Source organism: Schistocerca serialis, chromosome 3 (assembly GCF_023864345.2).
Source record: "Schistocerca serialis cubense isolate TAMUIC-IGC-003099 chromosome 3, iqSchSeri2.2, whole genome shotgun sequence".
Taxonomy (NCBI): domain Eukaryota; kingdom Metazoa; phylum Arthropoda; class Insecta; order Orthoptera; family Acrididae; genus Schistocerca; species Schistocerca serialis.
Genome location: NC_064640.1, coordinates 882,005,253 through 882,033,021, shown reverse-complemented (window position 1 = coordinate 882,033,021; position 27,769 = coordinate 882,005,253). Strand labels below are relative to the sequence as shown.

Below are 27,769 nucleotides of genomic sequence, written 5' to 3'. Positions count from 1 at the left end.
ATGATCTGACAGTCAGAATCTCTCTCCTAACAGCGAAGTCAGAGGTAACCATCTTTGATACTTTTGGTATTCCCGCCATACAGTGATCTTAAACATGAAACTTTTCACACACCACTGAGGGTGTCAGCAGGGCGAGACTCCAGAAGCAACTATTGTCGCTGCTGTCATCACATCTGACAGGCAACATCCCTGATGGTGGTCTTTATACAAAGGTGTCAGTTTTTCAGCATACGCCAAGTGCTACATCTACATATTATACTAGATACCAGATACTAGCTACATACTAACTTCCTGAGGAAATGCTCTTTGATTGTTCATCTGTAACTTTGGTGATTGAATTTATTTGGGAAGTTCCAACAGCAGGTTTCTCTTTAGCCACTGGTGATTGCCCTGTACTGTTTGGGGTTATCACTGTTCGTCTCTGCGTCTGCTCCTCTGGATCTGCTACTGTGCTATATTAATACGTTTGGGTTACTTCCAATGCAACAGAAAGTTTGGATTTTAATTTTAACTTGATATGGTGTATGTACTGAAGACTTTACATTAAAATTAATCACGGTTTTACACTAATAACAAGCATTTACAATTGAGAACCATAAAATACATATTTCTGGGTACCACATGTTACGAAACTGATAATAGATTTCTTCCATTTAGAATGTGTGTGTTTCACATTCACATAAAATGTTAACCAGTTTATGTTCAAGTTTTGACCACTGTTCTGCAGTTTTGTTAAGATTGACTGATATTGTTTTAAAGTAGTAGTGTCTTTCAAAGTAAAGTTTTTACTATAATTATTTTCCAAGCACTATCACTAATTGAATATCAAGGAGCTGTTTTCAACTTCAGGCAATCATTTAGTAAATGAGCCTGAAATATTAATGGTCATGTATATTCTGTTACAAACACACTTAAACATATATCTTTATGTTGAAGTGTCAAGATACAAAAAAACACCACTCATTTTGATTCATAAATATTTTAATTACATTATTCTTTACATCAGTTTTCAAAACTATATCAGTGTACGAAGACGCTCATGGGGGGAAAAAACCTCTTCCCTTTTGGGTACAAATTTTTTTAAGTAATCTGCCTCAGTAATGCTAACATTGTCCCCAATGATATCAAAAGAATCACAGGAATGTACTACTACCATGGGTAATATTCTCTAATAAAATTCATTAAATACAAAAAATAAGCAATATACCCAATTCGCAACAAACTGAAATTTCACTTTGTTTAATACTCTTACCTAAAAAGACATCATACATACGTACATACATACATACACAAAGTATTGTACTTAAAATTACAAAAACTTCTACATGATAAATTTTATGGAAAAAGAAATTTTGGCTGAAGCAAAAAGTCAAACTCTTAATATTTCCAGTGCACGATTGTAACATATCGCAATCCAATCCGGCTGTGTAGCACCCCATTGAATCTGGTTGATTTCACCTTCTGCTGCTGTGTATGCTAGAATTGGATCCTCTATTGCCCGTGGCATTTGTTGAATGTCCCATATGAGAGCTTGATGGTCATCACCTGAAATTACAATACTGTCTAATTTGTGTAATAATAACCACTTAGTTAATTTTCAGTATGAGGTAGGACAACAATATACATTGTTGTAGGTTATTTACATTGTTAAACAAATACTCAACAAGAAATACATTTCAGGAATGGAACTAATTCTTGTAAGCAATTATTGACTACTTTGAGTTCGTTAATCCTAGTCATGGCCTAAAGCTGCTAATTCTCTACTTCAATGATACAATGTTAGACACTGCTGTTTTGTAATTTAGTAAACCATTTCTTATCAATGATTTTTCACTGTACTATTTCTGAAAGCTGTACTCATCTTTCAAAAAATGCAGCCCTTCTCTAAATGACACATTAGATCTCAAATGATTATTGACCAAATCTTGCAGGTTAGAGAAATGAAAAACAAAGCACAACATAATGCTAATAGTTGCAGTCAATAAAAGTATTCCTTCTTAATGAATGCCATACCCAACACTTGGGTGACAACTAAAAACATTACTCTCCACGACAATAAATGATAACACATGCACAAAACATTTTCCCCCTTCCTTTTCCTTCAGCAATATTTATTGGTGTCAGTATTATTAGCTCCTGATTTTAAAGCTAAACAGCTTCACCTTGCAGTGCCTTTAAGAACACATGAATGAACTGTAAAAATTGTGCTCTCACATATAAACATGGGTTATACAATTACAATGTGCACTTGCAAACATTGTAAATGTAGCTCAGGAGTGTATAACCTGGGTTTATATTAGGGAACACATTTTGAAGATCTTGGCTGACTCTTATGTCCTGTCGAGATGCCTGAAGATGAAAATATCTAGCTCTGACTCTGTAGAACGTAAAAATAACCCCAAAAAAGACTGCTGAAGAAAAAAAAGAACTTTTGTCATTACTGAATGCCTGATGTCCCACCAACATGCATTCAGTTTCCTGTATGAATGTATATATTTTCCAGTATGAATTTCAGGAAACAGACTAGGTGCATTCAGTAAACACAGTAGAATCCATAGTTCACTTTCAAAGAACTCTCACTAATGTACTTTAAATCAAATCTAAAGTTTTCTATGTCATTGGTTTCATCTTCTGGACTCGAAGAGAAAATGAAGATTAAAATGGAGGGGGGGTTGGGGGGGTTATACCAAGACCATTGGCAAGTAGGACATACTGTGTGACATAACAGATTAAATATAAATACAATGAAATAGTAAACAGACAGATGCTGGAGGACAATATTATTCCACAAGTAAAAGCCAAATACTACATACAAAAAACTGCAACCACAAAAATAATCTATGGTAGATACAAAGTTCTGAAGCAATGCAGACCAACACAAAAAATGAGGACAGGGAGATTTCTGGTGACAAAGAGGAAGAGAAATGAGTATGAATAACAGATAGCATGTTCAAAACTAGAGAAGACTAAGGATGAAGAATCTTATCTCTGGAATTTACAGGCAAGACAATAGAAACCTAACAATAATAATCATTTTATACATTCCTGTAGATTTACACATGATTATGATTGTGTGGGTGTTATAAATTATTTTGAGTTCCTGATCCCAATGTACCACATAATTTGAAGTAAGTAATGGAGGTCTACACTTTTGTATCTGTATAATGTTGCTAGCCAAGTTCAGCTATGGCAATGAGTTATCTCTACCACCACACACATAACTACAGATGTTTCACTTCGGCCACTAAACCATGTAGTCTTCCACATAGAATGTTGCAAATTGGTTTGATAAGCTTTGCTGAAAGCATTATGCAGCATTCTGTGGGAGCATGAGAACATGCCACTGCCCACTGTCCACCAGCATCAAACAGTAGCCAAGTGTAAATCCAACTAACCAGTCCACAGAGCATGGTGCTCATCATTATACAGGTATTTTAAAAGTTGGTTTATATCGGATGTCACTTGGATTACACTCCCCAATACCAGCTCCCATTGGAATGGGCAAAATACAGCACACACACTATGGTTTTGCAAATCTCCATGCACAAAGCTGCGCTACTACTTATTTGACTGATTCTGCTCCCTTTAAATCCCATCTCTACTCCTCAATCAATCTTTTGCATTGCATACCTGTGTATTGCTGCCTTTAGACTTCCTCCATCTCTCAAACACTGTATTTGCATTCATCTACATGTATTTTAAAGTAATTTGGTATTTCTTAACAATTTTTCTCATTTCAATGCCCCTTTCCCCCATCTGCTCGTTGTTCACTAAGTTAGTTTCCATTCTCTTGTCCCCCCCCCCCCCCCCCCCCTCTTATGTGTCAGAAACTCTTTGCTCATTCATCTCTGATTTTATCCTTTTTTTTTTTTTTGCTCCTTATCACACTTCCCAACAATCCTTCCCTTTTTGCCACTGTTCTGCCATAAACAGTCAGACAAATGTCATGCAGCATTAGACAGTTTTCAACTTGCTTCCCTGCAGGGAAATGAGAATACAGAAATCTACCAATGAGTCACACATTTTACCACTCAGAATTTCAATCCAAAGTTCTTCACTTTTTCTTAGAACAACTAATAGCCAGAAATAGTTACAATTACCCTGTATCATAAATTTTGATTCATTAATGGACTTTTAGACACACAATTTTTCAACAAACAGGAGATATATAGCAGTTTTAAAGTAGGTGGGTGCTTACTATTAAAAGCACTAATTTGTTTAAAAGCACTGAAGACAGTAGAATGAATAAGCCTCTGTACAGTGATTCTTTTCTATTACCTGCTGTACATATGTGGCATGATGAATGTGGTGCCCACGCAATTCCATTGACACACGCTCTATGGTTATTTAGTCTTGCAACAGGTGTACACGGAACTCTGACATCTAAAATAATCACCTGCCAAACATATGAATTTATCAGTAGTTGTTATACATACATAAATAAATATCTGAAAGAAGGAGTCAGGTATGGACATCTTAGATATGTAAAGCAAATTTGTCATCAACCCAATTATTTGTCTGAACAACACAATGTAGAGGTCTACTAACAGCCACACTATTTAGTACCTTAAAAGCATATAAACAACAATAACAACTACAACAATAAATATAATGCAGGTGATATGTCTTTCAGACCATTTTTTTCTGACCTAAACAACACAAGAGAGGGGAATATTGGAAGAAGTAATGAAATACATATTAACAGATCTACTAAAGAAATTAATGCTATCCATAGCTATGCTGACCAGAGGTGATGATGTTTTGTACAGAATGGCACCCCAAATCATAATGAAAAGTGTGGAGCCTATATGACAATGACAATTTGTCGTGGTTTAATCAGGCAATGGAAAACCCAGGATGGAATAATGACAATATTATGAAAATGATACATTGCTACTCGCCATACAGTGGAGATGTTGAGTCACAGACAGGCACAACAAAAAGACTACTAAACATTTAAGCTTTCGGCCAGAAAGCCTTTTTCGAAAACATGCATATCTCTCTCTCTCTCTCTCTCTCTCTCTCTCTCTCTCTCTCACACACACACACACACACACACACACACACACACACACACACACAACAAGAACTTGTCTCTGGCTGCCAGAGGCTGTGTGTGTGTGTGTGTGTGTGTGTGTGTGTGTGTGTGTGTGTCTATTTATTTTAGAAGTTGGTCTTCTGGGCAAAAGCTTATGTGTTCAGTAGTCTCTCTTGTGCCTGTCTGCCATAATTTTGTCAAGGTTTGTTCTCCACAAAGCCTACACATATGAATACAGCCATTATGATACTATATGCAGATCTGGGACTTTTCTGAACAGACAATGTGGTGCCACTCCTGTGCCCAGTGTTGTAGGCAACACCACAATGGCATACTCTTTCTGGAAAAGTCAAGGGAAGCTGCAAAAGGTTGCTGTGCTGACAGTCCAAGATGTTCCAGATGTCATCACGTCACCTGTGTGGATGCTTGTCTTGCTGCAAAGGAGCCCATTTCCTGATTCAAGGTACATTATTCCTCTGCATGCCCAAAAGAACAATGTAAGGATGCTCTAGGGCATTAGCTGGGCGAGTGCCATTGAGATCCTGCACAGTGCTGATTACGGCCTTCCTAAACTCATAAATTTCATATTTGCACAGCAGTCATGGAACCCCGACCAACCTGAGTTGCAATATTGCTGAACAATAAACTGCAGTCTCGATAGGCCATGATCCTCTCACACTCAAATTCCAACCTGTGAAACTACACTTCTCTCCTCCTCACACAAGGCATTACCTGATCATCTCATGAACAACCGACATTCAAACAGAGATTCTGAATGAAAAACTCACTACATAAACTTTCCTCATAATTAGAATATAGATCATCTTACTCCTATGTATAGTATATGTATCTAAGCATGCAGTACACTTCATGCCAATTTCAAATTAGTTGCATTCTGTCTTCATAGCGTTGCAATATCAACCCTTTGATGATGATGTTTTTATACACATTGTGGGATACCGGGGATATGGAGTGGTGTCTCATGCGGCGTTGGTCTTCCTCTCTTTGCAGATTCTGTGGGAATGCTGTATCTCTCAAGCAACTGTTTCATGAGCGCCAAGCGAAAGTCTAGTACTTGTGGTTTTTTACCAGCTTTCATTTGGTAAAGAACATACGTGTTCAGTACAGACAAGTCCAAGAGGTGAAATAAAAACTTTCTATATCACTTGACTGACTTTGATGTGAACTCACTAGAGCGAATCTGCATGACAGTTTTATCCATTGCTCCCATCCTCTGGCTACACACTGAGGTGACAAAAGTCACCAGACAGTGATATCCACATATACAGATGGTGGTACTACTGCATACTTAAGGTATAAAAGGGCAGTGCATCGGCAGAGCTGACGTTTGCATTCAGTTGATTCATGTGAGAAGGTTTCCAACACAATTATGGGCACACGATGGGAATTAACAGACTTCGAACATCGAATAGGAGTTAGAGCTAGACGCAGAGGACATTCCATTTCAGAAATCGTTAGCAAATTTAATATTCCGAGCTCCTCAGTGTCAAGAGTGTGCCCAGAATACCACATCTCAGCCATTACCTCCCACCAAGGGCAATGCAAAGGCCTTCATTTAATGATCGAGAGCAGTGGCATTTGCGCAGAGTTGTCAGTGCTAACAGACAAGCAACACTGAACGAAATAACAGAAGCAATCAATGTGGGACATACGACAACTGTATTCGTTAGGGAAGTGTGCCAAAATTTGGCCTTAATGGGCTACGGCAGCACACAATTGACGCAAGTGTCTTTGCTAACAGCATGAAGTCACCTGCAGTGTTTCTCCTGGGCCTGTGACTATATCAGTTGGACCCTAGACAACTGAGGCCTAGTCAGATGGGTCCTGATTTCAGTTGCTACAGAGTCGATGGTAGGGTTCAAGTGTGGTGCAGACCCCACAAAGCCCTGAACCCAAGTTGCCAACAAGGGCTGAGTTATCCCAGCATGGACTGGGTCCTGGTTATGTTCAGCTACTTGGACACCATTTGCAGCCATTCGTGGATTGACAATGTGCCATATCACCAGCCCACAATTGTTCATGATTGGTTTGAACAACATTCTGGACAATTTGAGCAAATGATCTAGCCACCCATATCGTCTAAAACGAAAACCATCGAACGTTTAGGGGATGTAACCGAGAGGTCAGTTCGTACACAAAATCCTGTACTGGTAACACCTCCACAATTACAGACAGTAGAGGCAGCACGGCTCAACATTTCTGCAGGGGACTTCCGACGACTTGCCAAGTCTATGCCACATCGAGCTGCTGCACTACACCATCACCTCAATGTATACAGTACTGTGTTTCTTGATTTTTCTTTACTGTTTCTCTGTTGTTGCTCTTCCTGTATCAACAACCATGTCTGTGTGAATTGGTGAAAATACATGCACTTCTCCCTTGTGCATAAACTTTCCTGTCCACATACAACCAGTACGGCTTGATGTAATTTGGCCTTCCTTTAGTTTTGAAGGCAAATCTGTTGGTACCCCTTTCCTTTTTGGCCTAACTGTCACAGAGGCATCAGTTCTATTCTTGTATTTTTGGCCTAACTGTCACACAGGCATCAGTTCTATTCTTGTATAGAAAGACAAACACATTAGGGCTTGCATATCAATAATCACAAAAAATAATAATACATATGTTCAAGCAAGGCTTCAACAAAGTGGTTACAACAGTGCCAGAAACACAAAGGCCACAATTAACTTCCATTTCTGTTCCTTTACCTGTGTACACGCTAATGCCTAAAATAAATCTAGTTTCAACATTGCACATTATAAACAGTTTTATTCTAAACGTGTCCTTTTGCTTGGTATATACTGATAGATTTGTTTTCAAACTTTCCACAACATTAGAGACTCACCAATGCACAAATCTCTGCATGAATTTAGACTGACTTGAATTTCACTTTTTAAAAAATTCACAGTATACTTTATTTTATAAAGCCTTTTTGTTCTCTCAGCAACTCCCAAAATGCCTGCATCACTAAAACATAAAATTCAAAGAACTGTCAGAAATCATTTTCTAAGCATTACTTTCGAAAATAAGGGTATTTAGTCTGTAAGTCTGTAGACCAATAGTTCTTCAGTCTATTCTTTTTTTTTTTTTTTTTTTTTTTTTTTCATAAGGCATCTGCATGCAGACTTAAAAATTTATACATCTCATCTACACTTTTATCTGTCTATTCTACTCCCCTGGTAGGGCATTGACATTGTTCAGTAACTACTTTGTGAAAGCTGTTAGTTTCACTGGCAGTGTATCAAATCAACCGCCTGTCAAGTATAAGATCAAAACATTCACTTTCATTATGCTCCTCTTTTGGTGCACAACAAGGATTCACTCCAGAATTATCTTTACAGAAAGCATACTTCTGAGTGTAAATATGCCATCTGTATTCAATATTTCCCTTCCGTTTCATTCTCTCCTGTGAGGGGCCCAGAGTTCATGAGTAATTTCAATATCACTCCATACATCTTCACTTTCTCTTGGTAATATTTCGCAATTTTTGTCCATCTTTAAAATCACCAACATATTCTGCAGCTCAGTCTTCATTTACAAGTACTTCTCTAATTTTCTTTCCACTCGAACATCAAACATCATTCTCACAAAACACGAAAACACAAGTGCAAGTACCAATGTAGTTCCCATAGATCGAATTTATACAAGGTCTCCTGAAAATGCAAGTAGTTCCACACGTTTGCAACAGATGGCAGTCACTGAAGTGAGCAATCACCCAATAAAGTGTCATGTACAGCATGATAGAAAAGCAGGGTGTATCTCTACGGTTGTAGGCTGGCACGACAATATGACTACCACCGTACTGGTATGGTTGATGTCCAAAAAGTGTTAAGAGGCAGTAGAGAACTTTTAATACCACCTGAGGCATTTGATGGAATCTCATTTGTTGGCACATCAGACACCAATCAAGATTAAGATGCCGAAGTATACGTTACTGTATTCTACCTGCACTATCTAAGTATTCTTCACTATCAAACTAAAGCTTCATTCTGTCATTACTTACGTCTTCCACATACATTACTTACATCCTCCACAAGACTCAAAGTCTTTCACAACATGAAGACCACACGGGGGTTAATTTCTAAATGACATCCTTCACTTGCTAGTGCAGAGTAAACTTGAGAACTTTGAAAGACTGGTGGTGGCGTAATGATTTGAGATGCTTTACATGACATATTCAGACTACTCAAATAACCAAACTGCTGCTTGCAAAAGGCATACAATTAGTTGAAGAATGATATATTGCACTATTTTTTTTCTGTATACGCAGAAATAAACAGTTCAAGATTTCTTATAGTTGTCTACCAGAAAAAATACCTCACAGGCATCCATTGCAACTGTTGCTAAGTAATTGGGATCCTGTTTGTTCCATGCCAGGCGAAGGAGTGGTGTATGTTGAGGATCTTCATATATTATGGTAGAATGTTCTAAATGACGCAAATCGAACATCCTCACAGAACCGTCAGCCCCTGAAACATATATTCATGTTAGTGACATTTCATGTTATGCACAACAAAATATTTCTGTCCCTTTAAGGAAATCAATGCAAGGGATCTTAGGAATATATATTATTTGTATTTTGTTTTGGCTGAAATTTAATGCTGTACTGAACATGAAATCAGTCATCAGAGAGACCAAGCTGTTTCAGCTCACGTACCAGCTGGCAGGCAGGTGGACAGGGGTGGGCGCAGGCACAGGTAGGGAAATAGCCAGCTGTCAGGCCGTAGCCTACACGATGCTACTGCACAGGAAGAACACATGCACACTGGGATGGATGCGCCTCATGCATGCAGATAATGCACGTGATTAGGCCACCCTGTGCATAGCCTATATTAACTGAAACTACCTGTAGGTGAGCTGCGAGGCAACAGTGTGTTTACACCTATGGGGCAGTATTGAAACAGCCCGAGATTCACATACATTCAAATTTGATATGGAACTGATGTGATAATGGCCATGCACTAGGAAATACCCTAGAAACCTACACCTGGAGAGTGAGTCGGGGGGGAGGGGGAAGGGGGGTAGAGAGAGAGAGAGAGAGAGAGAGAGAGAGAGAGAGAGAGAGAGAGAGAGAGAGAGACACACATATGACATCCCATATCTTCTCTTCGCTCCCTCTTCAAGTTTTACTTCTGCATATTTCAATAAATGTGGGAAATTTCTTGGTTCAAAAGACCAGTGCTATTTATTATAACTAGTGGATGACATATTATTTTACTGATTTGATGACCCCAATGGTCACAAACTTTTTTAATGAGTATATATTTCGTAAGTTCAGTATAAAATGTTTCTAAATTTTGTACTCAAACTTTTGAGTCATGTCCAATGGGATTTACTTCATAATATTGTTAATTTGCTACAGTGACACTACATCCATACAAAATCACTGAAGCAATGTGATATTTGAGCATGATTTACAATAGAATCATCTTCAAGTTCAATAGTAGAAGTTCAAAGGCTACAGACTTTATGAGCTAATTCAAGGAAGGACAAATGAGGTTTAATTTCCTTGTCAAGAAGTCATAAGAGATGGAACTCAAGCTTGGAATGGGGAAGAAAATCAGCTGTGCACTTTCGAAGGGCCCATCCTGATTTAGGGGAAATAAAGAAAACCTAAATCAAGATGGCCAGATGGGGATTTGAGTCACTGTCCTCTCAAACACAAATTAAATATCTTACCAGTTTTCAACCTTCCTCGGTATTGGATTTAACAATGGACTGTCACCTCCGTGGTCTAGGGGTTACCCTTATTGACTTGACGTGCACTTGTCCCCAAATTCTGTTCACGGTAACCACCTCAGAATTTCCTTGTGGCAAAATGGTCCAGAATTGGGACCACCAAACCTCATGAGGCCAAATGAAAAGCTGCTTGAATAAAAAGGATGAAAAAATGACATTCAAGATACCAAAGTGGCATCAAATTGAAAGGGTGAGACCAGGATGGGACTCATACGACATAAAAATGGAGCACAGTGTCTATGACATTTTAAAATTAACCTACAGTTTGACATTGGTTTTGCTGTCTTTACATCATTTTATAACGCTGAAAATGTCCAGTAAAAGTATTATCTTTGTCTTTCCATAATTCAGTCTTGTGTACCTGCATTTTCCTTGCTCTAGTCGTTTTTGTGTCTTTAATGGTTCATTTTACTTTCCTTGTCACTTTGTTATGACAAGTTTTAGGTGGAAAAGTTTCATAAAATACAGCTGGAAAACAAGGACTTTTGAAAGTCTGCATAAAGGACCATATTGACATTCTGTCCCACTTCATTCGGCATGGAACAAAATCAAATTTGTTTGATTGGTGTTAATTTTCACATAATTTTTTCCCTTAAGGCCAAGTCCTCATTCAAAATGGCCAAAAATTAAATTTATATTGCATTTTTTGAAAGGTATGTGTGTCTAGAATGTTGGGACGAAAATGTTTTTAATCCATGTGTTACAAAAGTTTCTACAGCACATTGTTTGAAGCAGTGTCATAGCCACTGTGGGATGCTCTCAGCCAGAAATGTACAGCTCAGATAGAAAACTTGTTGTGCCGTGATGCACATTCACAAAATGATTTACATTGCAGTATGCACGCAAACATATTCACTGAAAAAGCTGACGAACATTGTGTGCAGGTTGCCAAATAAACTTTTCTCGCCAAGAATAATGAGGGAATTGCTCACCAGGAACTATTCGAGTTAGAGGCAGGGTCGATATACGGTCCTGGAATTGCAGACAAAACATAAGCAGCAAAAACACTTTTTTGGTCAAAATTCGTCAAACATACGTTTTCGTCTGCCAAACTGGGTTACATATTTAGAATTTTGAAAATCTAACTTCAGATTTGTGGTCAGAGATATCACAAATGTGTAACATGTAGCTTTTATGCGCACTGAACTCATAAAACATGTTTTTCTCGAGAAACGACTTTTCAGAACTGTGTGCAGCATGAAACAAAACCAGTTCAACCGATTAATTTCTACCTTTGACACCAAAAAAGTAAACACTTTTTTTAGAAGCTTACACCTATAATATGAGGGTGGTTTGAAAAGTTCTCGGAATCACCACACGAGGTCAGCGCTAGCGCAATGAGTTATTCACGTGATATTCATTGGACTGTTGCCTGTAAACACGTGCCACGTCAGTGCTCTTGGAAGAGAGCTGTGGCGGTGATGATGTTCCCACGTAGTGATTTATGAAAAAAAAAAAAAAAAAAGAGATTCGAGCAGTTATTAAGTGCTTAGTAAAAAAAGGTATGAAAGCAAAGGACATTTGTGCTGATTTCGAGAATACACTGGGGGGACTATGTTCCTTCATATTCAACTGTTGCACAGTGGACAAATGAATTTAAATTTGGTTGGGAGAGCTTAGATGATCTGCACATTGGTCAGCCAAGATGTGTCACTACTCCAGAAATCATTGCAAAAGTGCACAAAATGTTGATGGAGGATCGCTGATTGAAAGTGTGTGAAATTGCTCATACTTGCCAGATGTCATCTGTAATTATCTGCATGATGGGTGCCGCAACTCTTCACGCTGGGTCAAAAACATGTGCCGTCGCCATGGCAAAATTACATGAACTAAGGTATGAATTGTTGCCACACCTGCCTTATTCACCTGATATGGCTCCTTCAAAATTCCATCTCTTCCCAAACTGAAAACTTTTTTTGATAGATGTAGATTCACTTCAAACAAAGAATTGATAGCCGGACTCAACAACTAATTTGCAGGCCTGGAGGAACTCATTTTCGAGATGGGATCAAGGCACTGGAACATTGTTGGACCAAGTGCATTAATCTACAAGGAGATTACATTGAAAAATAAAAAAAAAGGTTCAGTGATTTAAGTACTTTTCTTCTATTCCATTCCGAGAACTTTTCAAACCACCCTCATATATGAAATTTGTTAACATTAACTTTTTTTGTAAATCCGTAAAGAGGGGGGAAAAATTTAACTCAAAGTTCAAGTTAGCACCATATCATTAAATTTAATGTTATTTCATTGTGGTTAGGTATAAGCTCCCATAAATTTAATGTAGTATTAACTATTGTTATCCATTTTTGATTTCAGATAACTCCTGAGGGGCTACACTGCAAGTAGTCTGCGTATTTCAAATTCGCAGGCCCTTCATCAATTCATAATCATGGCCGCCATATTTCTTTTGTACTGAAAATATAAAACTAAGTTCAAAGTATGATCAATCATAATTTCCAAACAGATCCTTTGTATATATTTTCATTGTCTCAAAAAAATTTCCAAACTTTACCTATTTTTGTTTTTGTTGATTTGAATGATATCCTGGCCTTAGTGAAGATTCCCAGTGTTTCTAGCAGCTCAATAAAAAATACTGAATGATCATAAACTCTTAAATCAAAGCACAATTTACATATAATCTCAAACACATAATTTGTTACAACACAATCAATGCAGATCACTGCCCAAGCATTTTTCTCTGGTGTATTCACATAAATTTAATTTTAAATCACATTCTTCTTTAAAATTGATGAATCTCATGTATTACTTGCTTTCATTAATAATATTAATTTCTTTTTTGGTGAACATACAGTGAATGTCTAGTTTAATAAGATAGCTACACGGTTGCCAAGAGTCGGCTTCTGTTTTACAACAACTTGAACATTTGACTTCACATGGCATGACTTTTTTGAGTAACAATGCAATTGTTGACAGAAACTTGGATAACCTCTAACTTTTAGAAACAACTAAAACTTACCTCCTCCATCATAAGGAAGGAAGAATGGGCTCTAATGCCCCATTGACAATGAGGTCATTTGAGACAAAGTACAAGCTCAGATTGGGGAATGACGAGCAAGGAAATATGCTATACCTTTTGAAACTAACCATACCAGAAATTTGGCTGAAGTGACCTAGGGAATTCACGGAAAACCTAGATCTGGAGATTTGAATCACTTTCCTTCCAAATTCAAGTCCATCTTCCCTGCTCTGGTGCAACATAAGGATTCACAACAATGTGAAAAGTGTGGACAAGTGTTACATTTTTAACAGATGGTCTCTTCAGAAGAGAGAATTGGAATTAAGGTTTCCTGAAACATCATACTGTTATCAGAGTTCCCAAATCACTATCAGAAATGAAGTCATATTGATGGCTCCCTGCACCATGCTATCAGAGTAGCACTTGTTTGTCACTTCAAACTATGTCAGAATGTGCCTTCTCTCATCAGCAACAGGATAATTCCACATAGTGGTCCTTCATGGTAATGAGTGACTGAGATTCACTCTTGAAGATGGTATCACACAAGCTGTCAATAGTCCATGTCTCTTGGTTATGGCACATTCCAACAAAAGTATATATGCTCTTCTGTTAAAAGCATACTATGTCTGATACAATGACTATCTAGATCCGTAATTAGGTGCACACAATACATGTAAGACATAAGTCTGAATGACCAACAAAATAAAATATAGTGCTATGTGGTGTGTAAAATGAGTGCCCCCCCCCAACCGAGCAAGGTGGCGCAGTGGTTAGACACTGGACTCGCATTCGGGAGGACAACGGTTCAATCCCGCGTCCGGCCATCCTGATTTAGGTCTTCCGTGATTTCCCTAAATCATTCCAGGCAAATGCCGGGATGGTTCTTCTGAAAGGGCACGGCCGACTTCCTTCCCTAATCCGATGAAACCGATGACCACGCTGTCTGGTCTCCTTCCTCAACCAACCAACCCCCCGCCCCCTTTTCTGTCCATTAAGACATCATAATGTACATTATGGATCCTAAACACACAAATCATTCATTCCACTTCACTCAGACCAACTATGAAGCCACATTTGAACTGTAGCAAGTGCTGTGAAATGGGCCTTCCACGCATTTTTAGCATTGAGCAGCTGCCTAACACCAAGCATGCTTCAAAAATATCAGGATTAATCACGCTGATGTGTGTTAGCACCATTGGTTAACTCTACATTTGTTTTACTTATGCACCATGTTAACTGCAATATGACATGCATACAAAATAATGTTCTCACTGGATCATTCCTATTGGGCACTTTTTATGATGTGTATATTTATACATCTCAGTCAATAGTTTTCTGTACGGCCTTCTATCTAACAAAGACTCAGTGATTTAGGAACCAATGCTGCTGCTTTGTTTCTTAACTTCCAATTCAAGTAGGACATACTTGATAAGGGTTTTTGTGATGGGATTCGCAAATCCAAAGTTAGATGCTATAGGATTAAACTGCGTCTGCTAACACTTGCAATATTATTTCATTTGGTGTCCTTTCATTACTTCATTCATTCAGCCATTAATTACACACACACACACACACACACACAATTAAATTCCACCACATTAATTTAAATACCTTAGTGGTTGGTGGAATCTCACCACAGAATGTCACATTCCCAGCAATGAATTCCATATCCACAGGGCTCTCAAACATGAGTGACTTCCACCAGAAATAATCAAAAGGATTGTGGGCTTTTCCAAGAATGAAAAAACCTTGTTTTGTTGGTATGTAGGAAGGAACATTATGGTTTAACATCCTGTTGATGCTGTCATTACGAAAATAGCACAAGTTCAGACTAGAGAATTATCTTAATGTTGTACATCCACCATGATCTTTTCGGATGAATTATTCCAGTATTTGCCTTTCGTGATTTAGTGGAAACCACGGAATACATGAAGATGGATGGCCAGACGAAGATCAGAACAACTATCCCCCCACATTCGAGTGTTGTAACCTCTGTGCCACCTCATTTGGATTTTTTATGTAGTACTGCCAGCTGTATATATTCACTTCCATCTTCTGAACCCACAACAAATGTGATTAAAATATCTCTTGGATTCTATAAACACTGAGTACATTTCAAAACGTAACAAGCCGTCTTATGAGATTATTTGTAGACTGTACATTCTTAGAACCTGTCCTGGTGGTAGGGAATAGTATTTCTAACTAGTCTGGCATTAAGTCCATTTGACACTGCCATTAGTGGACAGCTATTTCATAGATGCAATCTTACTAGGAACAGGCTAAAAAATGAGAATCACTCATTCACACAAAGTGTTTCTGGTTTTGATGTGGGTACTGTGCATCATAGTTCAGCTAACAAAATGAAACTGCCACAGATTAAACACAGAATCACTATTAAAGTCTCATTGTAACTCAGTACAGGAGGGATGGTCAACTTCTAAAGGGGCTTCGCTAGTAAATTCACAACACACCTCAGCTCTACATACTGTAGATTTCTATGATTGTCTTCTGCAGTTTACAAAGTTTAAATATGAATTATGGTGATACACCTTAACAGAGTAGTTAATTTTAGCTATCAATGAATTCTACTATAAACCAATCCCTGCCCAGTGGTTGTTTACAATGAACAGTGCTACTGCCTCACTCACTCAGACAATGGAACACGATATGTTGTGGTTTACCTGCAAGGTCAATAATACATCATATGTCCTAGCAACGGGGGTTGCCCGACTACCAGGCAACACCTTTTCACCGAAAACTAGATTTTCTGGTTTTCCACTAGGTGGTCCTACCAAGTGCTACAGGAACCTATTTGCTTTTGCAACACACATGATTGAAAATAGATCCCAAGATATCCTGCAGTCGGACAGTATTCAGGCCAGTGCATGACTTCCCATGTCCAGTTGACTGAGCCCAGACTCCAGATTGGATATCCAGCCCATGTTGACGCCACTGTCTCTGCCACCAACATCATTCTGGTTGGAAGACAAATCTGTCTTCATGGTTGTGGATGTCATAACACTTGGCTCAAATTATTCCTGTAGGACACTGATTGTAGACTGTTCAGGGAAATTTAATTCCATGTCCAGACAGAAGAACTTAAACCTTTTGTGGAATTTTAACTCCATGCATTGACAGAAAAACTGAAATTGTAGTTGAACTTTGCTTCAAGAGAGTCTCAATGAAATTAGCATTTTCATTTTGCGTGATCAACTTGTTCATTTCTAAACTACAATAAAGTGATTTTTACTTGTCAATTTTGTATTATTATTCATCAGATTAAAGAAAGAGTGTTCCTTTGTTTTGTTAGTAATCTTTTTTAAGACTCTTTAACATTATTTGTGTTGCCCATGATGGATTCTTCAGAAAAGAAGATTTAATGTCCCACTTATGCCCACATCACTAAAGACAAAGCTATAGTTGGGCAACAACATGGAAAGAACTCTACATTGACCTTGCATAGTGAATCATGGAAAACACAGAAAACCTGGCTCAGACTGGGTAGATGAGGTTTTGAACCAAACCCCTTTCCTCCCTCATATTCATATTCATCCAATGCATTATGCATGATGTCAAGCCCCAAGATGAATGCCAACAATTGAATTTTTAGTAAAAATTTACAGTCATCTGTTGTTTGAATAAATAGCAGCATTTCTCCAAATTCCTGAGAAATTTTACATCTTAAAAAGAAGTTATTCTTTCAGAAGATGGTCACTGTTGTGAGATAATCTGAGAGTTAAGGAGTGTTCATTGACGGATGTCATAGTAATACATGAAATCATGTTTGAAAATGTTCACTTGTGAGACAACTAAATCTGTAGTTAAAGATACTTTAGTATTCTGAAACAAATAACTCCTACTAAAGACTTATTTTCAGCATATGCTACACAACTATGTGAATGTCACTTCCAAGCCCTTAAAATGTTTACATGAATAATTATATGCTATTCTGATACCAGCAAGAATAATTGCGATGTGCACCATCTGACATTGGCGCTATCAAATGTGGCCAGTTTATTGATTATATGCAGAATTTGGACATACATAAAGAGGAACTTGGCAACATTTCACATCAGGACATATGACAGTGTATTTTGGATTAGTATATATTTTCATGTCATCTGGAATAGTATGTGGGGTGGGATCAGTTGAACTAATATGGTTGGCTGGTTGGTTGATTTGGGGGACGGGACCAAACAGCGAGGTCATCGGTCCCATCGGATTAGGGGAGGATGGGGAAGGAAATTGGCCGTGCCCTTTCAAGGGAACCACCCCAGTATTTGCCTGATGCTATTTAGGGAATTCACAGAAAACTAAATAAGGATGGCCAGATGTGGGTTTGAACCGTCGTTGTCCCGAATGTGAGTCCAGTGTGCTAACCACCATGTCACCTCACTTGGTGAACTAATATAAGAAGTGTTTTCACACGGCAGAAGAGTCCTATGAGGATTGCAGTGAAAGTGAAACAAAAACATCTTGTAAAAGCCTATTTACTAGCTTTAACATTCTCACGATTTATACGCTGTATATACTACAATAGTCCACCTCCATAGCCGAATGGTCAGTGTGACTGGCTGTCATGTGGAGAACTTGGGTTCAATTCCTGGTACTGCCAGGGATCTTTCCTTGGGGGTAGCACAGGAAGAGGGTGTACTCAGCCCCCAAGTAAGCTACTTGGCTGAGTAGTAGCGGCACCAATTCTGCCAATCTGACTGGCTGGGACTGTGGTGTGCTGACCCCCATCACTTCATACCACATCTGATCAATGACACCATGGTCAGTCAGGCCCGACTGTCCCATTAGTAGAAATAACAGCGATGTTTATATTCTACAAAACATTATGATAATGGAGGACGACATACAGGTCACAAATAGGAATATGCAAAATCACAGTTACAATACAAGGCATAAAATAGATTTCCATTTGTTTAACAGATGATTAACACTGACAGCAAAAAGCCTGAATACGGAAGACGCTGTTGGTCATAATTTGCTACCAAATCGTCATAGGATATTGACTGGAGCTACTTTAAAAAGTAGACTTCACCAGTGGCTTATGCATAAATCCTCCTATAACAAGAAGCTAGCAAGAGTAATTGTGTGAACAATAGACCTATCCTAGCAACAAATGTGGTACTAAATTGCATACAAAACCAACTTTTCATTGTGGAGTAGAATATTGTCCTACAGTATTAATTTAATAATTGTAGAACAATGTAAACAACTTTTGTGTGCACAAATAACATTAATTTTTCTTTGTTGACATTGCCCATGCATCTAAAATTGTGTGTCACAAGCTGAAAATAAATCAAATATATCTCTAAGGGAGCAGAGGAGGAGCCATTTATGACCTTTGAAGTTTACCTCCTTAAGTAACTAATTAAGTACATTGTTGGAGAATTTTATCATTATATTTCTTGGCCATACAAATTTCAACTTGCCGTATGAGATTTACATGTATAAATTTACTTTGTGCATTATGTGGGGTATTGGCGTGAAAACAAAAAATCTGAAAAATGAGGATGATGATAGTGTCATTACTTTTAACCAAAAGTTCAATAGTAATGATGTTAAAAATCATTAATATTAATGTCTTGGTTTTACAAGTATTTAAGTTCTACTGACTTACCAACTGAAGCAAACATATCTCTACCACCCCCAGCTCGACTGAAAGCAATATCATATACTTCTTTATCATGAGCAATTAGTTGGGTCTTTACATGACCAGTCACTAAATTTGATCTCCCAAGAACCTGAAAAAACAAGCAACAGTTATGTATTTTTCTGTGCATGCTGACATGTACGGAGTGATGAAAGTCATAATATGTTTTTCAATCACAATCATTGAACTTTTCAAAATAAAGAACAAAATATAAAAAAATATTTGATACAGATTATGGAAGTTAAAACACTCACAAGAGAGTTGATAATTTGTTTGTTCATCTTAAGTCCAAATTATTGAAAGTCTGAAAATACCTGAGCAGTTCCTCAACTCTGAAATTTTCTTAACTTTCTATCAATCTATAAACCCAATGGAAGTGTGATAAAAAAGTATAAAAACCATGGCATCAGAGAATATCTATGGTATTCTTTCTTTCTTCTCTTCTTTTCAAGTAGACAATGGCACATTTAATTCTGGATCTCTAATTTATCCACGTTTGATTACTCATCTTGCCCAAAGAATCCCCCACACCACTCATACTCTCCCTGCCTTCTCAATCCCATAAAACACTAATTTAATCTAGGTCTCATTCTATGTACTAGATGTGACTGGGACCCATCCCTAATGAAACTTAGCACCACATAAAATATAATTCTAAATCAACGTTGTTAAAATGTCGACACCAGAACAACTTGGGTAGGCCTACATTCAGCAAACAGATGACAGGCTGAAATCATATAGAGGGTTGGATATGGATTTCAGGGCCTATTGAAATTTCATGGGCAATAGTGCAATAGTTATCTCCAGAGTTCACAAACGACTTTAAAGTCAAGGTAAGATCACAAATACTAAAAGCATTGCCACAGGTGTTATTAATTTGTGGGATGACTGACATTTTTACTCACCAACACTTGCTAGATGGCAAATGAAGTGTAGTGTCAAGTGTTGTCACAAGAGAGCAGCCACATATTTTACCATTTCTCCCATCTTTCATCTGACTGCAACCCTCTAAGTCTCAATGTCTTGACAAAAGGCAGAATTAACAGTAGTACCCCTGTGAACAAATTTGAGTGAAAAATTCCTTCAATGCCACTACTTTAATTATCTCAACACTGACACATCTCATCCAACATCGTTGTACCCGGCTGTGATGCACATTTCCAATTTGGGTGATGCATTTTATACTGTAAAAGCACTGACATAGCTTGCCATACTGCCACATGTAATCAACTTAGTTTTGTTGAGATGTTAGTTTCACTTTCTTTTCATTTTTTCAAATCTTGATAACATTTTCCCATCCCACTATTTTTCTTTTTTCTTCTAAGTGATGATCAATTATGACATTTTAAAACTATTTATAAATTTACCTGAAACCAGTAAATGCATATTTCAGCTATCATATAGTAAGTAAAGCCACTGAGGCAGTCAACATCTACATCACCATAATGTTTTCGAAACATGAACTGAATGTGATTAAAATAGTTAAAACACATAAGAGATTGTATTTAAAAGCACATGCACAGACCTGTGTGCGTCATGTCACAGAATGAGTTCTAAAATAAAATAATGATACAGAAACACAGAACAATAAGAACAAATCTATGTGGCTGGATGATTAGTCATATGGGAAATAAAGGGCTATCTACCTACTCTGTTGTATATTAACACCTTTCCCACTGCATTTACAAATAATTTGGATAACAGCCCTGACAACACAAATACTTCAAAATAAATAACACTTTTGCCAATAAAGGTAGACTAGTGGTCTTACGGAACTCTACAGGTGGTATTTTGTCAACAAATGAACCAGTTAACTAAAATGTGGAATACTATTTTTCAGTATGCAATAGCAGGTTTCTCACCACAATAAAAGGAAAAGCATGGGACAGAGGATATCATCTCCTTCAAAGATAAGTTGAAACAAACTCAACTCTCTGATGAACTTGGAAGTAAACAACTAAGTGGAAAATTTCACTAGCTGTTGCGTCTTATCTCCTACTCTAAGCTAATCCTGATTTCTTGCTTGAACAATGATGCAATGGATTCCACGGGGATGCACAATGTGATATATTCCTTCTTATGGGCCATTTTGATGTCATGAACTTTTCTCTGTTGTATCAGTGAGCTGGATGGTTCAACCATATTCAGTGTGTCACAGCAGAAACCAAATTTCAGCCTAACAAATCTCCTCCACTTCAGTACTCTGGGTATCATATACAATCCTGCACAAGCTATGGTGCTATCAATAGTCAAGCAGGCATCTAGGGAATATATCCTTAACAAGTAAGTCCTACATAGATTTATCAGCTTACTATATAGTTTTAACTTTGTGTTACGAGATGTTATAACATAGCTTCAAAAAGATACTGGAGAATTCAATGCTTTTCGTACTCTAATAACTCTAAAATAAAACTGAACCTCTAAAGTAGTCAAGGTGATTGTTGATCTCATCTCTTCTGAAGAAAATGCTAATTTCTCTTGCACGAAGAGCAATGGGGCACCAGTATCCATGTATCTCAGGCATTCCATTAGTCACAGATACAGCACCGAAAACAGCACCTACTAGATGGCAAATTGTGACTTAACATCTGTGACAGTGAGGCAGGTCTAACAATAATTGTGAAGATATTTGTTGTCAGTTACATTTGGGGGGGGGGGGGGGGGGGGAGAGATCCTAAATCACAACAAATGGTCAAAATGAAAACTTTTTTTTTAGGGCATTACCCAAATTTATGTTACCCATTCACTTCTCCTACCTGTGGAATGACAGTTTCTATCGAACAATGGATGTTACAATCTTAGGGAAGAATTGGAAAATTATAACCAACTTTTTAAGAATGGGCCACTCACTGCATATGTATATGAATATGAATAGCAAAACAAATTGCAATTATGGGCAATTCATAAAGGGACAAGCCTCTTTCACAAAGCAGTCTGATGTGAGGTCACTCATTTAAGGTCTGAACCAATGTTTGAGGTAAATAAATTTTTTAAAAAATGCTAGGGAATGTTATGCTTCAGAACTGTATCATATGTCTCAAGACTGGAAAAAACAATCTGAAACATCCTGGTTACATAGGACAACCAACAACACAGCCACCTCCTGAAGCCAACTAATGCTTACATGATACAGTGTTTCTAGTGACTGCAACACTGACAGTTATTAAAGTGCGTACAGTCCTCCTCTACCGTAGGGGATCAAAATGCACTGTTCCTACATCATGGAATTTTCCTGTCCATCAGATTTCATCATAAACCGTGGGCTTTCCTGATATTTTGTAATATGCTACACTGAATCTCATCATGTGACAGCACAGTAACCTGAGGATAAACAACCTAGAACTCATGAACAGAAAGAGCAGTTTTTGCACTTCACACTTATTTAAAACATTCTGCCCTGCTGACAAATGACTCCAGGTGTTTGGAGAATTACTGAGTTTAATGTACTTGTCACAGCTCGCTGGTTAACTTGTTGGGTTCAGTGGGCTCAATACCAATATCATCAATACCTGTGCAAAATTCCTGTTGGATAAGTAAGCCTAAAATTTGTAAAATATTTGCTTTCAGTACACTAAAACAACAATAGTTGCCATTTCATGTCAACTTACGTAGGCATCCCTTGTCGACCAGCACATACTTCAATGACATTTTATACACACATGTCCCCGACGAACCCTGGTGAAGTTTTAACATTTGTCGAAACAATATTGTTTGACTCCGTGAGAATGTGCGCAGAGTGAGCATGAATTTCTAGTGACTTTGAGCTGTTCTATCTCAGGCAATATTTTGTTGAAATGAATTAAATTTAGATATCTTGCACAGCTTTATACAATCTCTTAAGAATAATAATGAAAAGAATTTTATGAGCCATATTCAGCCAAAAAATTTTAGACAAAACTCCCCCCCCCCCCCCCCCCCCCCCACACAAAAAAAAGGAGAGAGGGAGAGGGAGAGGGGGGGGGAGAGAGGGAGAGGGAGAGAGAGAGAGAGAGAGAGAGAGAGAGAGAGAGAGAGAGAGAGAGAAGAAAATCAGCACCCAAAAAATTCCCAATTTTGGCATCTTACATCTCAGGGATTGAAGGTACGACAAATGTGAAACTTGGCATGTAGTAACGTAACAACACAAGGTTATCAGATACAAAGTTTCATTTACGCACCACTTTGCAATGCTGAACAAATTAAGTGAAAAGTCAAACTTTTCTAAAACGATACAAAAGGCAGTTTTTTCAAACTGATTCTGCAAGAATCTAAGTTCTATAAACGTTTATAAACTGGTCTCAATTGAAAGAGCATGGTTTTAATCACCAAAAAAAGAGTATTTGATTATCCAACACAGGCTAACAATGCTGATAATTTGAATTAAACCTGAATATGAGAATCGCAGCACAAAAGAATGTAAACTTCAGCTTCTCATATCTCAGAGTAAATGTGTGCTGAAAATGAAACTTAATAAGCAATAGCTCAGGAGCACAAGGATGTGGAATACAAAATTTCATTCTCTTACTACTTTCCAATAATCTGCAAATTCAGCGAAGTGTGATGATTTTTGGTAAAAGATGAAAGTAGGGTATATTCGACACTTCTTTTACAATACCATTATCTATTAAACCTTCAAAAATCAGTCTCATTAAAAAAAAAGTGTTTTAAACCCACTCCAAACAGTGGATTTAATTTTCAACTAGGACTAACAATGCTACATAAATTGAGGCAACATAGCAGGAAAAATCATGCTCTGAATAAAGTTTAAGCTTTGGCTTCTTATACCTCATTGATTACAGGCATGATAAACATGAAAGTTTGGACAACAACAACTTAGCAACACAAGAGTCTTCCTGGCAGACTAAAACGGTGTGGCGGACTGAGACTTGAACCCAGGAACTTTGCCTTTTGTGGGCAAGTGCTCTACCAGCTGAGCTACTCTAGCTCTAGTCACGACTCTACCTCACAAGTTTATTTCCACCAGTACTTCATCCTCTAATTTCCAAACTTCACAGAAGTTCTCCTGTGAAAATGGCAGGACTTGCACTCCTGGAAGAAAGCAATGTCTCTGCAATATGCTTTCTTCCAGGAGAGCAAGTCCTGCAAGTTTCCCACAAGATGATCTGTGAAGTTTGGAAGGTAGGAGATGAGGTACCGGCAGAAGTAAAGCTGTGAAAATGGGTCGTAAGTCGTGCTTGGGCAGCTCAGTTAGCACAGCACTTTGCCTGAAAAAGACAAAGGTCTCAATTTTGAGTCTCAGTCTGGCACACAGTTTTAATCTGCCAGGAAATTTCATATCAGTACACACACTGCTGCAGAGTGAAAGTATAGTTATTCTTAGCAACATAAGGTTTTCCAATATAAAATATCATTCAGGTCTTCAATGTCAGTTAAAACTTGCTTTTTGTAAAAATAAAAAAACAGACCACATTCAATATTTGAGTTTAGAAAATCTGTTTTCCATAATTCATTTCAAACTAATCACAGCTGGAATGACAATGTTTTCAAGAACTCACAAAATCAGATTCATTTCTCCAATATGCACTGAGAGCACCTGAAACTGCCTGACAAATACGAGGGAACGTACCACGGCAATGGGCTACATAGCAGCAACCTGTTGTCCACGTTTAGTTGTATGTAGTTTTCATTTTTAAACTGACAATTAATATCTCACTATATTACATTGATCCATGTTAATACTGAGACTACTGATTCACGAACATGAACTGGCAACTCCATTGCCATAGGGATCATGTCTGATAGCTTTGAAATAAGAGCTATGGGTGGGTTTCTTCATGCAAGTTCCCAAGCCTGTAATTTGGTTTCTTAATTTTGGTTAAAAACCCTTGTGGTGACACCTGTCTGCATAAAAAACCATTTGCTAAGTACCTTATCTTTGATTCTCAAATCTTAAGAGAACCTTGTTTAGGCGGCAAGCAAAAAGTAACAACTTCGATTTTGAGCTTCTCAACACTGCAACAATACTGACTGATAAAATTTATGCATTGTCAAGGACCAGCTCATTCCTTTTATTGTCTCAAAGAACAGGATCCTTATTAGGTACCAGAACAATTCCTAGAAAATGAAGTGCAGAAAGGGGGCTTGAAAATTTTGAGAAATGTAAATGGCACTTTTGTGTCTAAACTTTTCTGTTTATCACACCTTTACTCAATGAAACATGACAATCCAAAGCTGAAACTTGATCACAATGTGATTTTTCTAACTAGTTTGCTCACTTGATGTAGAATTGTTAGACCATGTAGGAAATTAAAGTCACTGTTCCCAGGGGGCTTAAAACATGATTGTTTCCAATGAGAATTATTCTGAAGCCTTAATAGAAAATGGTACTTGTAACGGAAGTGTCAAATATATCCTATTTTCACCTTTTCACAAAAATAGTCATCTTTTCAATGAATTTGTGAATTACTGGAAAATCATGCATCAAATTTTATATTCCACAGCCTCTGCACATTGAGTTTAATGTTCAGTGTGTGTTTATTCTACAAAACATAAGAATCTGTCGTTTACACTTTTGTGCCGCTATTTTCATGCCCAATTTTGATTAAAATTATCTAGCACTCTTAGCCCATGCTGGGCAATCAAATACATTCTTTTTTTGTATAGTTAAAACCACAGTCTTTCTATTGAGCCCAGTTTGTAAAGTTCTATAGAAGACAGCTTTTTTGCAAAATCAGGTCAGAAATATCACAATTTTTTGATCTTTTTACAAAATCTGAACTTTCCACTTCATTTATCAAGTATTGGAAAGTGGTACATAAATGAAATTTTATATCTGAGACCCCTCAGTTGTTAGGTTATACATGCCAAATTTCACATTTGTCATACCTGTAGTTCCAGAGATACAAGGAGCCAAACTCAGAAATTTTTTTTGGATGCCGATTTTTTACAGGCAATTCTGTCTAAATATTCTACATCTCCATCGATACTCTGCAAGCCACCATACAGTGCATAGCAGAGGGTACCCTGTACCAGTACTTGTCATTTCATTCCCTTTCCTGTTCCACTTGCAAATAGAGCAAGGGAAAAACGACAATCTGTATGCCTCCATGTGAGCCGTAATTTCTCATATCTTATCTTCGTGGTCCTTACTCAAAATGTATGTTGGTGGCAATAGAATTGTATGGCAGTCAGCTTCAAATAACAGTTCTCTAAATTTTCTCAACAGTGTTCCTCGAAAAGAACGTCGCCTTTCCTCCAGGAATTCAGATTTGATTTCCCGAAGCATCTCCATAGCACTTACATGTAGTCTGAACTTACTGATAACAAATCTAGCAGGCTGCCTCTGAATTGCTTCGAGGTCTTCCTTCAATCCCACATGGTACGGATTCCAAAAACTCTAGTAGTACTCAAGAATAGGTCACACCAGTGTCCTATATGCTGTTTCCATTACAAGCGAACAACTCTTTCCTAAAATTCTCCCAAAATTCTCCTAAAATTCTCTGACCATTTGCCTTCCCTACCACAGTTCTCACACCCTCATTCCACCTCATATCACTTTGCAATATTACACCTATATATTTAAATGACTTGACTGTGTCAAGCAGGACACTAGTAGTACTGTATCTGAGCATTACAGGTTTGATCCTCCTACTCATCCACATCAACTTCCATTTTTCCACATTTAGGGCTAGCTGCCATTCATCCCACCAACTGGAAATTTTGTCCAAGTCGTCTCGTATCTTCCTACAGTCACTCAACTTTGATACCTTGTCGTAAAACACAGCATCAACCGCAAACTAAAGTAGATTCTGTCCACCCTATCCGCCAAATCATTTATGTATACAGAGAACAACAGCAGTCCTATCACATTTCCCTGGGGCACTCACTGTTGAGGACAACATACTGGGTTCGATTACTTAAGAAGTCTTCGAGCCACTCATGTATCTGTGAACTTATTCCATATGCTAATACCTTCACTAACAGCCTGCAATGGCGTACCGTGTCAAATGCTTTCCAGGAATCTAGAAGTATGGAATCTACCTGTTGCCCTTCACCCGTAGTTCGCAGTATATCATGTGAGAAAAGGACAAGCTGAGTTTTGCACGAGCGATGCTTTCTAAAATCATGCTGATTCATGGACACAAGCTTCTCAGTCTCAAGACAATTTATTATATTCAAATTAAGAATATGTTCAAGGATTCTGCAGCAAACAGAAGTTAGACATATTGGTCTGTAACTTCGTGGGGTCTGTTCTTTTACTCTTCTTATATACCGGAGTCACCTGTGCCTTTTTCCAGTTGCTTGGGACTTTGTACCAGGCTAGAGATTCATGATAAACGCAAGCTACGCAAGGCACTAATGCCATACAGTACTATTTGTAAAATCAAACTCA

The 27,769-nt window shown here is 37.8% G+C and overlaps 1 protein-coding gene across 3 annotated transcripts in view; it reads right to left on the bottom strand.

Annotated features, from left to right (window-relative positions):
* Positions 1–963: 963 nt before the first annotated feature.
* LOC126471104 (DDB1- and CUL4-associated factor 7) overlaps positions 964–27,769 on the bottom strand; it is a 139,395-nt gene continuing 112,589 nt past the window's right edge. For all 3 annotated transcript variants that reach the window (XM_050099180.1, XM_050099181.1, XM_050099182.1), the window contains exons 6-9: positions 19,405–19,528; positions 9,374–9,525; positions 4,279–4,396; positions 964–1,545 (exon numbers count right to left, since the gene is read on the bottom strand). In XM_050099180.1, coding sequence (XP_049955137.1) covers positions 1,370–1,545; positions 4,279–4,396; positions 9,374–9,525; positions 19,405–19,528 — 570 coding nt within the window. In that variant the 3' untranslated portion in view covers positions 964–1,369. The remainder of the gene's footprint in view (positions 1,546–4,278; positions 4,397–9,373; positions 9,526–19,404; positions 19,529–27,769) is intronic.